This window comes from Phaenicophaeus curvirostris, chromosome 2 (assembly GCF_032191515.1).
Source record: "Phaenicophaeus curvirostris isolate KB17595 chromosome 2, BPBGC_Pcur_1.0, whole genome shotgun sequence".
In the NCBI taxonomy this organism is placed as follows: Eukaryota; Metazoa; Chordata; class Aves; order Cuculiformes; family Cuculidae; genus Phaenicophaeus; species Phaenicophaeus curvirostris.
In genome coordinates this window covers 65,713,851-65,728,349 of record NC_091393.1, presented here as the reverse complement: position 1 = coordinate 65,728,349, position 14,499 = coordinate 65,713,851, and the positions used below count along the sequence as shown (strand labels likewise).

The window sequence follows — 14,499 nt, the reverse complement described above, 5'->3', positions numbered from 1 at the left end:
TTTTAAATAATTTTGAGAGCCTCCAGTAAAAGGTTTCATTAGTCCCTACCAACACTATTAATCTTAATAAAAGAGGCTCTTGAAATTATCCAGCGGGCTGTTTTTGTTGAACTGAAATCTACATCTGTTAATACCAAATTCTTAGAAGTATTGAATGAAAGACACACCTTAAACTGGCATGAACTGGCAAAATTAACATGAAGTGGAAAAGCACATAGGTTTTATAATTAATGATGTGTTTGGAATTCCCTATGTAGTTCTTGATGAAATGGAATTATATAAAGTGTGTGTACATAATACTTAAAAATGTATGCACAAATTCTGCATATGTCTTGAACTTAGTCTTTTAATTTCAATTCAGATCAGTTTGCACTTGCATTTCAGCAAGTTGAATGATATACATTACCTGTTTTAGAAACTCATCACAGTTCTGTTCTTGAAGAAATTTGATGTATATGTAGAAAATTACTGTAGCAATGTTATTGTGATTTTAACCTTGAGAAAAACTTGACATTTAGAATAATATTTGCATGCCAGGTGATGCATTTCTGATTTGTTGTTTTATGGTAGATTTCATTTTTGCTTTTGCGTGTTTTCTTTTATTTTTTCAGTGGGTCACATCATTCAGGAAGCCCGTCAACACACTGCTCTAAAAAGAGTGGCTCACTAGATACCTCCAAAGTCTATATAGTGTCGCAGAACAGTAGTCAACAGATTTCTGGGTCGGTTTCAAAACCATATCGCAGGCAAGGAGCAGTGAGTAAATATGTCATTGGGTGGAAAAAATCAGAAGGAAGTCCTACACCTGAAGAATCTGAAGTTCCTGAATGCCATGAGTAAGAACTCTGTTTAACTTTATTGGGGGAAGAAGATTAATGAAAATACAACTTAAAATGGGATAGAAAAATGAAAAATTGCAAATTCTGTTTTGCTTTTAAATGTTTGGGGGGGGGTTCTGTACCTTAATGTATCAAAGAGGCTATGGCCTCAAGCTCCGCCAGGGGAGGTTTAGGCTGGACATTAGGAAAAAATTCTTCACAGAAAGGGTCATTGAGCATTGGAACAGGCTGCCCAGGGAGGTGGTTGAGTCACCTTCCCTGGAGGTGTTTAAGGCACGGGTGGACGAGGTGCTAAGGGACATGGTTTAGTGTTTGATAGGAATGGTTGGACTCGATGATCCGGTGGGTCTCTTCCAACCTGGTTATTCTGTGATTCTGTGAAAGAAAGAAAGAAAGAAAAAAAAAGCCATAATGGCACAGGATACTGTTTTCTTTTCTGTTCTATCCAGCTGCATCTTTCCCATGTGTCAATTACAGCAAGCCAGCAGAAATTCCTGAAAGCATGTATTGGAAAAAATGCATAGCTATGACAGACATTCTAAATTTCTATTTTGAATCTCTAGTAAACAATTGGAAAGGTACAATTTTATTGAAGTCTTAAAGGCCTTTTCTGCAAGTCTTCATGAAGTTTAGTTAGTTGAACAACAAAGCTTACTTCCTCATGTTTCTGTATTACACCTTGCTACCTTGTTACCTATTGTATCAGGTAATATATTACAGATGAGAGAGATAACCATAAATGTGTCAGTGATCTATGGTAGGTAATATATTTTTTAAAAAAATAGTGCCAGTTGGGGTTTAGCAATTCTTTAATATTTTTTTTCCGACCTTGTTTTTAATTAAAAGATACAAACTGATGGTTGGGCCCCCCAAGAAAAGTTGTGAATGTATCTGACCCTCTCTTCACAAGACTCTAGGAAATGTGCAGGCTTCATTTAAACTATGTACTTTTCTAGGAAGTGCTATTTAGACAAAAACATTTAGAGCAGTTCTAGTGAACAGCTAACTCTATGTGCAGCTTAACACAGGAATAGTTCTTAGGTGGAAGAAAGTCTTCCACTCAAAGGAAAATATTTATTATCTCAAATATAGAAAGAGATTGTAATTTCCCAGTTTTGCAGCAGTAATCAGTAATGTTTGAGTCTGCTTTTTAAAACTCACTTTTACATTCCTGTCATCTTCAAAATAATCTTCTCACATAACCTCCTTGCTTCCTTTTGTGCATAAGCTATTCAGTTCTATCTCAATAAATAGCCCTATCTATAAACTGAGAAGATGAAATGCAGTACTTGATTTTCAAATGTTTAATATGGAATTACTCTTTATTTAATGGAAATGGGTTCTTTGCATCTAATATTTCATATTGCATATATGTGCATATTTATGGCAAGATTCATCTTTTAAAATATAAGCTAGAACATACGTACTATGAAATATGATCCTGAAAATGATGCTACTACCTTCCTATCCTGATTAGCTTTAATTGCTTCAATTGTTCAGTCATGGTAGTGGTTGCACTTAAAAAGTGGTAACTTCATTGATTCCCAAAGATTTTTGCATTTTGAAGTTGATGTGCTCCCGAAATCATTTCTCCTTGTTTTGAATTGAACCTTTGAAACAAAATTGCATTTAGACCGAAATGACTGCAATTTAGAAAACTATCTTCAAGACCTATTTCTATTTAAGAAATATTAATTGAATATTGCAGGACTTCATATATCAGAAAATATTTTCAGATTTTTCCATAGCGTAGCACATTTCTTCACCTCTTTCTTTCTAGGAAATCATTCTATACACCATGGAGAGGAAATATCTCTCTGAGGATAATTATGCAGAAATAAAATAACATCTCTAATTAGCAATGATGATGAAAATCAGGTCAATTGCTGAATGTTGTGCCACTCTAGGATGTAATTCACTGGGAATTATACTTTACTGTAGCAAAGCTTGTTTCCTCTCTGCTGAAGACAGAGTCGCTGATTATGCTGCATTTGGCAGTAAGTAATGGCTTCAAATATATGTTCTGCGTGATTGGGTATCTCTGGTTTCTTCAATTGCATTTCCAGAGTAAACCTGTTGAAATTCTCTCTCTCCTTTCTCACTGAAAGGAAGCTGAAAGATAATAATTCAGCCTGACAGTCTTTTGTTGACTGTAAATACATTTTTATATGCTGATAATTAAGGAAGACAGCTGTTTTATTTATGTAAAGAGCTTTATGAAATTGCTGATAATAAAACACACTTGGCACATGGCACAATTGATTACAAACCCACTTCAAACGTTGCAGTTGATGACCATAGTAATTCTGCCACATTGTGAAGCTGGATACAATATCACACTAAAATATTGACTTTCTGATTTGCTAAAAAAGTAAAAATAAACTATTTTGTAGTGAACGATTGGAAATCTTGATATAAATACAACTTTAACAAGAGAGAAGTGTGGTGTGTAAGGAAATAAAAAGTTAAAAGAGGCAAGCTAAGAGAAACAAGCATTAAGCTTTTTAAATTGTTTTTAGAATTCCTAAAATAGATTTTTCAATGGTTTAAGAATTTTATTTTGGACCCACAGTTTCATAAATGTGAGAAGATTGAAGAGTGTTCTAAATAAGTGTGCTGTGTCTGGCGATCATTCTAATAACCTTTACTTTGTGACAGAAAATGAATGCAGTCTTTCAAATCCAAGAGCACTATTGCTTCTTTTGCTAAAAAACACCGATTGTCTCAACAGAGTGTACGATGATATTGATGCTGTGTCTGCATCAAGTCCGCTCCAAACTTCTGTGAGAAATGCCATTGTTGAAAGCCAGCAAGTTTTGTCCAAAGAAGATTTTTTGAAGTTGATGCTGCCAGACAGCCTCTCTATGGAGGAGGGGAGAAGAAAGGTTAGCTTCTTTCTTTGGATTTTTGTATTTCAGACACAGTTATCTTAGAAATGAATTTCTGATATTCCCAAAATTGCTATAGAGAAGGCAATATCATTTTGTATAAGCTAAGCGTATTCGGTGGAGATGCTATGAATACTGACTTTAAGTCCCAAAATATCGTTTCCCACAATATGAAAATTATATCTAATTTGATGATTATGTATGAAATATAGTATTTGTTTTAAGTATGTCTTTGCTTAGCTTGGGCAGACACCAGTGCAGTTTGGGCTACCTAATTATAATTTCAAAGATTAATAGTAACATTTTGAAGATTGGATCCCTGAATTTATGCACTTTGTGATATTAAGGCACGTGAATAAAAGTAGCCCACTTTCTTTTCTCCTGTGATACTCAATGCAAACAATTCTGAAGTCTGAATCACGATTTCATATAGGTATCAGTGGCAACTGCTCAAAAGGCATAATTGTCAGTGCTAATGGAGGACATACATCTAATCTTTATAGTGTGAAGATGATTTAAAAGTTCACGAAAAGTGGATAGGGAACTTAAAATTTACTACTCCCCAAAGTACACATTATACTGAATACTATGCTTAATGTGGAAAAAAGCATAAAGCGATTAAGTTACTTGAGATAACTGTCACACTTTGATATTAACTTAATGCTCTCTTAACCTATTGTGTTTATACAGCGTGCTAAATAGCATAATCATCGTGTCTGAACAAAAGTAACACGTGGGAATCCTTTAAGTGCACAGTTGAATTTAAAATTCAGATCATATATCTTTTAAAGTGCAATATATTAAGCATGCATTATATGTTTGAATTCTCATGCATAACGTCCAAGAGGTTTTTATGATTTACAGTTGATACAATAATTGGGTTTTGGTGATAATTTCAAGAGCTGGCAATGTTTCTGGCTATGTAAATAAGAAACAACAAGGAATGAGAAGGTGTGGCCACCCTGAAATAAATTATGGATGTCCCCTTCCACTCTGAAGACACCCAAACAAAAGCTCACTAAGTTGGAGAGACTGTAGGTCCTGACCCGCAGGGCATTCCCTAGGACTCATCAGTATCCAGTCTTTGATTATGCCTTTATAGAGGGCAGTAACCTTGGTATAGGTGAGTCAGTTGTTTTTGACTGCCAAAACAGAAAGGAATTTTCTGAATTTGTAAGACTCTATAAAATCAAATGACATTTTTGGTTTGGTTTTACCTTCTTCATAGATCAGGGAATAATGAGATCTTTAGATAATATGGGTTTTTTTTCTCACACTTAGAAAGGAAACTGTTAAGTTGCAAAGTTTAACATTCGGCATGTTTGAATAGGTGGTGAACAACCTGTATAGGTAGAAAATCTAGTATAAAGTTGAGGAGACTTGAATAAGAGCCAGGAATTGCAGCAGGATGCTTGCTGGTAATCTTCAGTGCAGGAAATCTTCAGTGGCCTCTTCTCCCAAGTGACGGGGGACAGGACAAGAGGGAATGGCCTCAAGCTCCGCCAGGGGAGATTTAGGCTGGACATTAGGAAAAAATTCTTCACAGAAAGGGTCATTGGGCACTGGAACAGGCTACCCAGGGAGGTGGTTGAGTCACCTTCCCTGGAGGTGTTTAAGGCACGGGTGGACGAGGCGCTAAGGAGCATGGTTTAGTGTTTGATAGGAGTGGTTGGACTCGATGATCCGGTGGATCTCTTCCAACCTGCTGATTCTATAATTCTATGAAAGAGGATCAGAGACTCTTCAGTTCTGAAGAGTGAGAGTCTTTGGTGGTTTTTATCAGCTGTTTATAGAAGGATATCATATATCCCTTCTTTTAAGGATGCTCTGTATGTCCTCTGTCCATTCATTTTGGGATACTACTTATGTCTGTTGTTGTGATCATTTTACATATGTGTTAAAATCAAATTCTGAATTATGTTTGTTCCCATGGCCCATATCTGTTTCGGGCAAATCTCTTAAACTGTTGTATTGTTTTGATGCTTTGCCACATTAGAATCTGGATATCTCCCTCAGTTTTCTCTGAGATTCATTCTAACAATTGAACATGTTCTGTATCGTCATCCAGACAGATGCTTTCATGCATTAGCACTATGAAGAGTCTTTTGTAAAGACTGTGCCCTGTGGCATGATTGAGTGTTTCTGTATATTCCTTTTAGAGGTGTTCATCAGTGAGCAAACTGTCAAAACTGTAACAATGTACATATCTTTAATCCTGTGCTATATTCCTTGTTTTAAAAAGCTACAACTCTTAACCATACATTCTGCATAGTGAATGTGCAACTCATAATTACAAGGAAAACAGGACAGGACATTAAATTGTTATATGCAGGACCAACAAATTACAATAATTACGGCAATAATTTACCTTTGTAGATGTGAAGAATAACTAGATTTGCAGAGCTGAAGAGTGACTTATGAAGTTGAATGGCCCAGATTTACAATACCGTAACACTTTGTTTTACTGTAGATATTTGGTTTTGTGGTTTAAATAACTTTTTGAAATGCCTAAACAGTTTTCACTGAACTTTATCATCCTCTTTTCTAAGCCTGTTTCATGATATCTGAAGAGATGCAGTGTCTCCAGGCACTTTTGTTGTCCAGTGAATTATATTACACCATATATCAGTTTAGAATGCTTTAATATTAAAATATAGCCATTCCAAATTAAAATCAGACAGTTCTACGTATAGTCTTGAATAAATTTTGCCAGAGTTGGTAATGTTATATACATTCCTGGAAAACATTGCTGTCATAAGGCTGTGGGTATTTCATTTAACATTTCAGTGTTAATACAACTACACAGTATCTGATTAATTCATGGTGATATGTTCAAAAATATTAAGAGGAAGTATGAAAATCCAATTCAGTAACTCATTTGAGGGCCCAGTCGATCTGATATGGTAGAACAAATAACTGATATTCTGTACTAGCTCAAGAATTCCAGAGTGCCAGCCCAGAAAAATACTCCTAAGAACTGATGATGGGATATGAGTCTGTGAATTATTTTAACCAGTTACATATGTTCTTCTATCTTTATATTTTTACGTTTAGTTTTCATTTTATGGAAACCTTTCTCCACGGAGGACACTCTATCGTACCCTATCTGATGAAAGTATATGTAGCAATCGAAGAGGGTCTTCATATGCTAGCTCTCGAAGTTCAATGCTAGACCAGGCCCTGCCAAATGATATCCTGTTCAGCACTACTCCACCATATCACAGCACATTGCCTCCCAGAATGAGCCTGACTCCTGGAATGGGGAATCTGAGAAGTAAGTGATTGTTGCTGTCATTGCTGAGTTTGGAATATTTGTAAGAAACTCAAACAAACCACATGAAGTATTCAGTTGGATTATATTTATAAGGTGAAGTTATGAAATGTCAAATCAGTGTTCTAGATATCCTAGTAAAAGCATACTTGGTCAGCAGTACATGCTTATGCATGTTTCAGACTTACCATGTTTGGAGACAGAGTTTGTTTCACTTCCCAAAACATTCTTATGAGACCGATAATAGGCAACAAATATTTATCTGAAGATATTTCTTGTTTTCATTTTCCAGTGGTGATCCAATTAAGCCAAACTGAATGATTTTATTTTAATATTTTTATTTGTTTATTTTAAGTGCATTCAAATTACTGAAATATTAATGAATATATTCAATCTAATAGCTAAATGGGAAAGCTTCTATTTAGATGAAACTCTTGGTAACTTCTAAGAGAACATGCAGTAGTGGGTGTTGCCATCTCCAATTTCAAAACTGAATTTTTTGATACTCTTTTTCAACACGTTAGTAAAACTTTTGCAAATAACACTTCATTTTTAATGGCAGAAAAAGAGTACTCTGGGGGAATAAGTTAAAATGGTTTTTAGGAAGACGTCTCTTTGCTTATGAGATCTTCATAAATTAGATGTTTATTATAAGCTTATCTTGCAATAATTCCAATATGGAGTGATGAGCTATAAAGTTTGTAGTAAGTTGATTGAAAAAATTGCATGAAAATTATTTTTTAAAAGGAAATTGCAGAAAACATACATGCTTACACACTATAGCTAAAATCTACACAGCCAAATGCATGTATTTTGGCTATATATCCATATTTAGATACTCAATAAGAGTGAATTGTTTTTTCAAAAATACTGAATATCTTCACTTCTCAATTATTTTAGTGGTCTATAGGGAATTAGGAAGAAAAAATCACTTTTAGTTCACAGAATCACTAGGTTGGGAAAGACCCCCAGGATCATCGAGTCCAGCCGTTCCTATCAACCACTAAACCATGCCCCTCAGCGCCTCGTCCACCTGTCTTTTAAACACCTCCAGGGAAGGTGGCTCAACCACCTCCCTGGGCAGCCTGTTCCAGTGCCCAATGACCCTTTCCGTGATAATTTTTTTTCTGCTGTCCAGCCTGAACCTCCCCTGGCAGAGCTTGAGGCTATTCCCCCTTGTCCTGTCCCCTGTCACATGGGAGAAGAGGCCAGCTCCCTCCTCTCTACAACCTCCTTTCAGGTAGTTATAGAGAGCAATGAGGTCTCCCCTCAGCCTCCTCTTCTCCAGGCTAAACAACACCAGCTTTCTCAGCCGCTCCCCATTAAACTTATTCTCCAGCCCCTTCACCAGTTTTGTTGCTCTTCTCTGGACTCGCTCCACAGCCTCAACATCCTTCTTGTGGTGAGGGGCCCAGAACTGAACACAGGATTCAAGGTGCAGTCCCACCAGTGCCGAGTACAGAGGGAGAATAACCTCCCTGGACCTGCTGGTCACACTGTTTCTGATACAAGCCAAGATGCCATTGGCCTTCTTGGCCACCTGGGCACACTGCTGGCTCATGTTCAGTCGCTGTCAACCAACACCCCCAGGTCCTTCTCCTCCAGGCAGCTTTTCAGCCAGTCTTCTCCCAGTCTGTAGCACTGCAAAGGGTTGTTGTGCCCCAAGTGCAGGACCCGGCATTTGGCCTTGTTAAACCTCATGCCATTGGACTCAGCCCAGCAGTCCAGTCTGTTGTGATCCCTTTGGAGCCTCCCTACCCTCCAGCAGATCGACACTTCCACCCAGCTTAGTGTCATCCGCAAACTTGCTAAGGGTGCACTCAATGCCTTTGTCCAGGTCACTGATAAAAGACATTGAACAGGGCTGGACCCAGCACTGAGCCCTGGGGAACCCCACTTGTCACTGGCCTCCAGCTGGATTTAACTCCATTTCCCACCACTCTCTGGGCCCGGCCATCCAACCAGTTTTCCACTCAGGAGAGCGTTCGCTTGTCCAGTCCAAAGGCTGACGGTTTCCTAAGCAGAATGCTGTGAGAAACTGTGTCAAAGGCTTTACTTTAGCTACTTTTATGTTACATCACAGCTACTTTAGCTACTTTAGTATTACATCACAGCTAAGTGCAATTTTAAAAAGTAGTAAAGCAATTTTGACCCAAAAGTCCATAGTTACCAAGGTGTGGGTGGATTTCTTGAAATCATTGAGGGCTTTTGTAGGGTCATATCCAGTGAGAATGCAGGCCGATGACTTAAAAGAAATAGTAATAAAACCAACTGTCATTCATCATGTCCTTCAGGAACCAGCAGTCACTTGCTATATTTCCATAAGTAAGCTTTATGACAAAACTTGTTTCTAGTTGCAGTGGCCTCAGTTATGACACTTGAGTTCTAGTCACTAACCACTAGTTAATTTTAAACTGGTATCAGAAATGAGTGCTAAGTTCCTGCTTCAGATAGGAATGCATGCTTGGTGGACCTTTTCCTGTTCTAAAAATAGTCTTCTGTCAGAGTGAAATTCTTTACTATAAATTCAATGCAAAAAGATACTTTGCTTTTTACTGATAGAGAATGAAAACCCATTTTGTTTCATTTTAGACTAATTCAGTAGATTTTGTAGTCTGTGAAGGAGCTGTGTATGTAATCAGGCATCTTGATTGTATTATTTTCTTTTCCTGTGTTAGGCCTGTGTTTTTAGAGCCGTTTCTTGTAAAGGTTAAGTGTGCAATGGAATCAAACCTTCAGCATGCTTTTTTTCTGGAGATTGACACAAGGCAGTTAATGGTGTACACTCAAGGTGCATACTGCTCCTCCAGTAGTGAAATTTCAGATTTTTGTGTATTAGTTATGTCTTAGACACCTAATTCTCCATTCTTGCTGCTTCTTAGGTACAGAAAGTTATTTGTAAACATAGCTGGGAAAAAACCCATGAAACTAGTATTCTGTCAGTCAAAATGAAGCTGGTTGTTGATATCCAAGGTAGTTCATGCTATTTTCATATGCAACCTCTATTTTTGGCTTCTGGTTTTGTATTATAAAAGTACTTTTCAATGCCAGCAGTATAGGATCTTTTATCATGGCTTCATCAAAGAAGATTTGATTGGTTATCTGTAATTACACTCTGAAAACAAACACATAATTGCTTGCCCACCTTTGCTTTCAAAAATTACATCATTCAGTATCTCCACATAAGAAACTGCTTTGGGCTCTTCCTAGGAAGGTTTTTGTAATCGGTACTTAGCAGGCCTTTATAGTCTATAGCAGTGGTGATGTGAGAGATTGATTTATAATTTCAGTGTGAGCTTGTAGTTTCAGATATCAGGATTCTTAGCTGTCATAGTAATGTCTTTTGTAAAATACATATGGTTTTGATCTTCAAACATTCCAATTTTACAGATATTTGTTTACAGAAATAAATGGAAATAGTGTGGGTTTGGCTGGAATTAATTTTAGAAAGATATGTTCTTGCATGTCATTACCCAGCATGTGGTACATGAAATATTGTGGCAGCAACAAGTCTTGCAAGACCCCTCTAGCAACGAAAAGAGTGTGATTAATAGGTAAGCAAGGCAGCACCAAAACCAAAGCATAATAGACATACTGAAGGGTTTCAGTTTACTGCGAAGTCAGAATTATCAGGCAGAATGACCATGCAAATACATAAACAGAAACTTCAACTGTGTGTGATGTTGACTATGAGAAGGAGATGAGAAAATGAAGCTACAGAATTTTTTTTAATTATTTTATCTTTGGGGAAAGTGAAGTAAAAAATAAGTCGCCTTCAGTAAGTCTGAAATGCAAGCTCTGATTGCATGCACTACACAAACACAGAAAGATTTATTTAATTTTATCTTATTTCTGACTTAAACTAGAAAGCAGAACTCATGTAGCAAAGAGCTCTAGAATTTTACCTTGGGGACATTAAAGATTCCCTAACTGAGACAGTGCTGTCCACGTTGAGTGATTCTAGCATGCCATACATCATTGCAGATACAAATCTATGCCTGTCTTGCAAATTCATGGCAGCTGAACTAGGAGGGAAAGAATGAAAACAATGAGAAACACTGGTACAGAACTACTGTACTAACACAAATCAGAAGCACAAGTGGCATTTTGACTGACATTGCAGACACCATGGTCCACTCCTATTATGAAACACTAAGAAAAGGAAAAGAAAAATGCCAAAAGTGATAAACTGGCATGGCATTCCTGTGCTGTGAGGAAAGGAGCAAGATGGAGACTACTTGCAATGAAGAGTAACATAAGGAAGGGACTATTTTGTGATGATACACCAACAAATTCTAAAAATTCTCAGATTATGAATGCCAAAGGAAAAAGGCTATGGCAAGTGCAGCTGATGTATCTGTGACTATGTTATTAGATGAAATTCTGACTTAAAGCTGTTTTCCTACCAGTGTTAACTTCAGTCCAAAACTAACTTCATTGATAATAAGCAGTATTAAAGTGGAAAAGTTTCATTGTGCATTGATGATGTACAATGTAAACAATTTGGAAATCAGTTTTTCAGCAAGGAAATAAAGGTTATTGATTAAATAATTCAAGCAAACAACGAAATATATATGTTATCTGTTACTTTCACACAGTGAATAATCCACCATAGCAGAACGTGAGACTATCTTCAATAATAAAAGGAAAAAGTAGTTATTGGGAGTGCATTCACATTAACATGTACACATCCATGAGGAAGTCTACTAGCAGGCTGGCATCTTTGAAGGGAGATTTTGGACAATTCTAAGTAATACTGAATAAGGGAAGGATTTGGGCGGCCCAAGCTGTTTTAAAGTGCCATTGAGGTCTAATTGCTGATTGCAGGAAAGAAGAATAGGAAGCAGACTCTGGGATTTATGCCTGTATAAGACTTCATACATTCCTTCAGCTGTAGATATCTTTTGGGATATCCGCTTGTTAAATGACATGTCTAGTTTGAGCATAGTAAGTGAGGAGTACTTACCAGATATATTTTCATGATCTACAATCTACATTAAAGTAGCAGCTCCAACTGAGGGTGGATACTTTTCTTAGAAGTAGAAAAGGTTAAGTCAGATGAATCTTTACTCTCTCTTTAACTAGTTAATCTTTGAATACAGAGGTATGAGACCAACGACAGTCAATTTTGTAAGCTCTGTTAGAAACTGAGCTGACCATATAATTTTGGTGAAAATAAGGACTCTTCAAAATGGTTTATACTTTTATGTTTCAGTAATACAAATAAAGAAAATTCCTAAGAGTAGAAAGAGAGTGACATAACTGAAAAGACCAGAACCACAAGATCAATGATTTAGTGTCAAAAGGAGTACAGCAAATAAAATAAACTTAAGACTGAAAAATAACACTTACCTTGTTTCCTCTAAGTAAATAAAAGATAAGTCTGTGTTGCTTCAAAACCAATCTTGTTGGCAACGGAGGTAGTGACCTATTAGGCATATCATCCTGCACATGCAGAGGTAGACGTGCTCAAGCATAACTTGCCACCTTTGCACAAATCAAAAAGGAAGAAAACAGGCAGCCTACAGCTGCTGATGTGGCAGTTATACAAAGAAAAAGTGGAGGCAACAGCAAGGTAAGAAGAACAGAACAGGGAAGAAATGCAAATACAGGAGTCTAGAAATAATTAATCTTGCCCAGAGGATTCCTGATAAAACAATATTCTCTTTAATTCAAAAGCACAAAGAAGCCTATATCATTAGAGCTCCTTCCCCCACTGCTCCCCTCACACCAGCCTTGTACCAGAACACAGCATTTATATCTTGAAAATGAATTATTCTGTGGTAGCATATTCATGCCTGTTCAGTTATTCTGCTTATAATTTCATCTGTCAGCATGAGTACTTGCATTTTCAGGTCTATCAATATTGAAATCTCTTCTCTGGCAGGCTTTTTGCAGTTGAGTTGCTCTGTTGGAGCTTATGCAGGACTGTATAGGAACTACTCTAGGTGAACTGAGGTTCTTGCAAAGACAATGCATAATGAAGGATGACTACTGGTGGATATATCACTCTTACACTTTAATTTGGAAAGCCAGCAGAATCACACTGGGAACAGGCATCTTCCTGACAGGTTTCACAATCAGCCTCTGTAGAGTGATCACACAGAACCAAGAACTGTCCCTTAGGGCCTGCCTGCTGGTCTAGAACAAAATGCTGACTTTCAAATAAGGCACTCTGTCTATTTTCCACAACAGGCATCTATAAATCTTATTTGCATAAATAAGATTCTTATAATTCTCAGGTCACGTACAAGAGTTCAGAGACTGCTCTAATGTTGAACTTCCAATGTATTTGTACCCCAGTGTAACCTTAGATAAGATTTTATCTATGTTTATAAGGAACTGAAAATAAAATCTTACTACAGATATGAGTAGAATACATTTGTATATTACATTTTCCATTTCATATAGCATCTGCTTCTGCATACTAAGAGTGGGTATTGAGAAAGACATTGTCAGCCATTTCCAGTTGTAATATTACAATGCTGCATCTTTCGTATAAGTTGCAGAATAAAATGAATTCCCCAACAAACAGGTTTTATACCTTTTCTGTATTGTTTTTGCTTTGTGGGACTCCTAATTTTTTACACAGGATTGCAAACCTCCTTCACTTTCCTGTTCCTGGTTTTTATTTTTTTGTTAAACAGGCCTTCTGCAAAGATTCTGGTATACTCTAATCATTTCTCTCTGCAGTAGAATGCTCTGTAACAGTCTGCAGCTCTTGGGTTTTTAGGTCAGAAATCTTTAATTCAAATGGACTTCGGTATTCTTTCATTGGTATTAGGACAATGAAAACATGCCATTTTCTTAAACCATAATGTATTTTCCTCTTGTGTATTTCCTTCATTGATTTTTGTGCTTGGCGTTTTCCTGGAAAAAAATATTCCTCATAAATAGTATAGTCTGAATCACTGGAATAACTAGATGGAAATCTCTTTCTGAAACATTTGAGGAAAAATTACTACTTCCACATTTTTATTTAATAGAAACATGAAGCAAAATTTCTTTTTTTCCTGGCTCTACTGTGTAATAAAAGTACAGTATTACACCACTAGTTTTATGGTTAAAATTAAATGTTATTATAAATAATGTATTTGATTTATGCTCAGTTTTAAGAAACCTGTGCCTGTTCAGCAGTATTCATTTTAATAAGTTCACATTGATGAGAGTGAAGATTGCTATGGACAGATAAGGAAAATGTGAACTTAAGATAATTATGAAAATTAGCATCTCCTCTGCTAAGATGTATGCTTGTGGTACCTTTCTGAAAGATTGCATAACTGAAAGCTGTGTTTCAACCAAATTTAGGTTGTATATCAATTGAAATGTATACACTACATCTAAAGTGTACAATGTGTTACAGCTCAATCTGGAGCTTAGAGATCAGCACACAAGTCTTACATCTTTGGGTATACAGCTACAAATATTAAACTAACAAGGTAGTAATTTCAATCTGTGAGTGAGTTTTGGATATAAGACAGAATTTGTAAATGCATTGCAT

General features: G+C 36.6%; 1 protein-coding gene across 5 annotated transcripts in view; it reads left to right on the top strand.

The window, feature by feature from the left end:
* Nucleotides 1-14,499, top strand: part of SIPA1L2 (signal induced proliferation associated 1 like 2) — an 84,455-nt gene that overhangs the window by 58,768 nt on the left and 11,188 nt on the right. For all 5 annotated transcript variants that reach the window (XM_069852284.1, XM_069852283.1, XM_069852285.1 and 2 more), the window contains 3 exons: nt 612-836; nt 3,571-3,724; nt 6,782-7,001. In XM_069852284.1, coding sequence (XP_069708385.1) covers nt 612-836; nt 3,571-3,724; nt 6,782-7,001 — 599 coding nt within the window. The remainder of the gene's footprint in view (nt 1-611; nt 837-3,570; nt 3,725-6,781; nt 7,002-14,499) is intronic.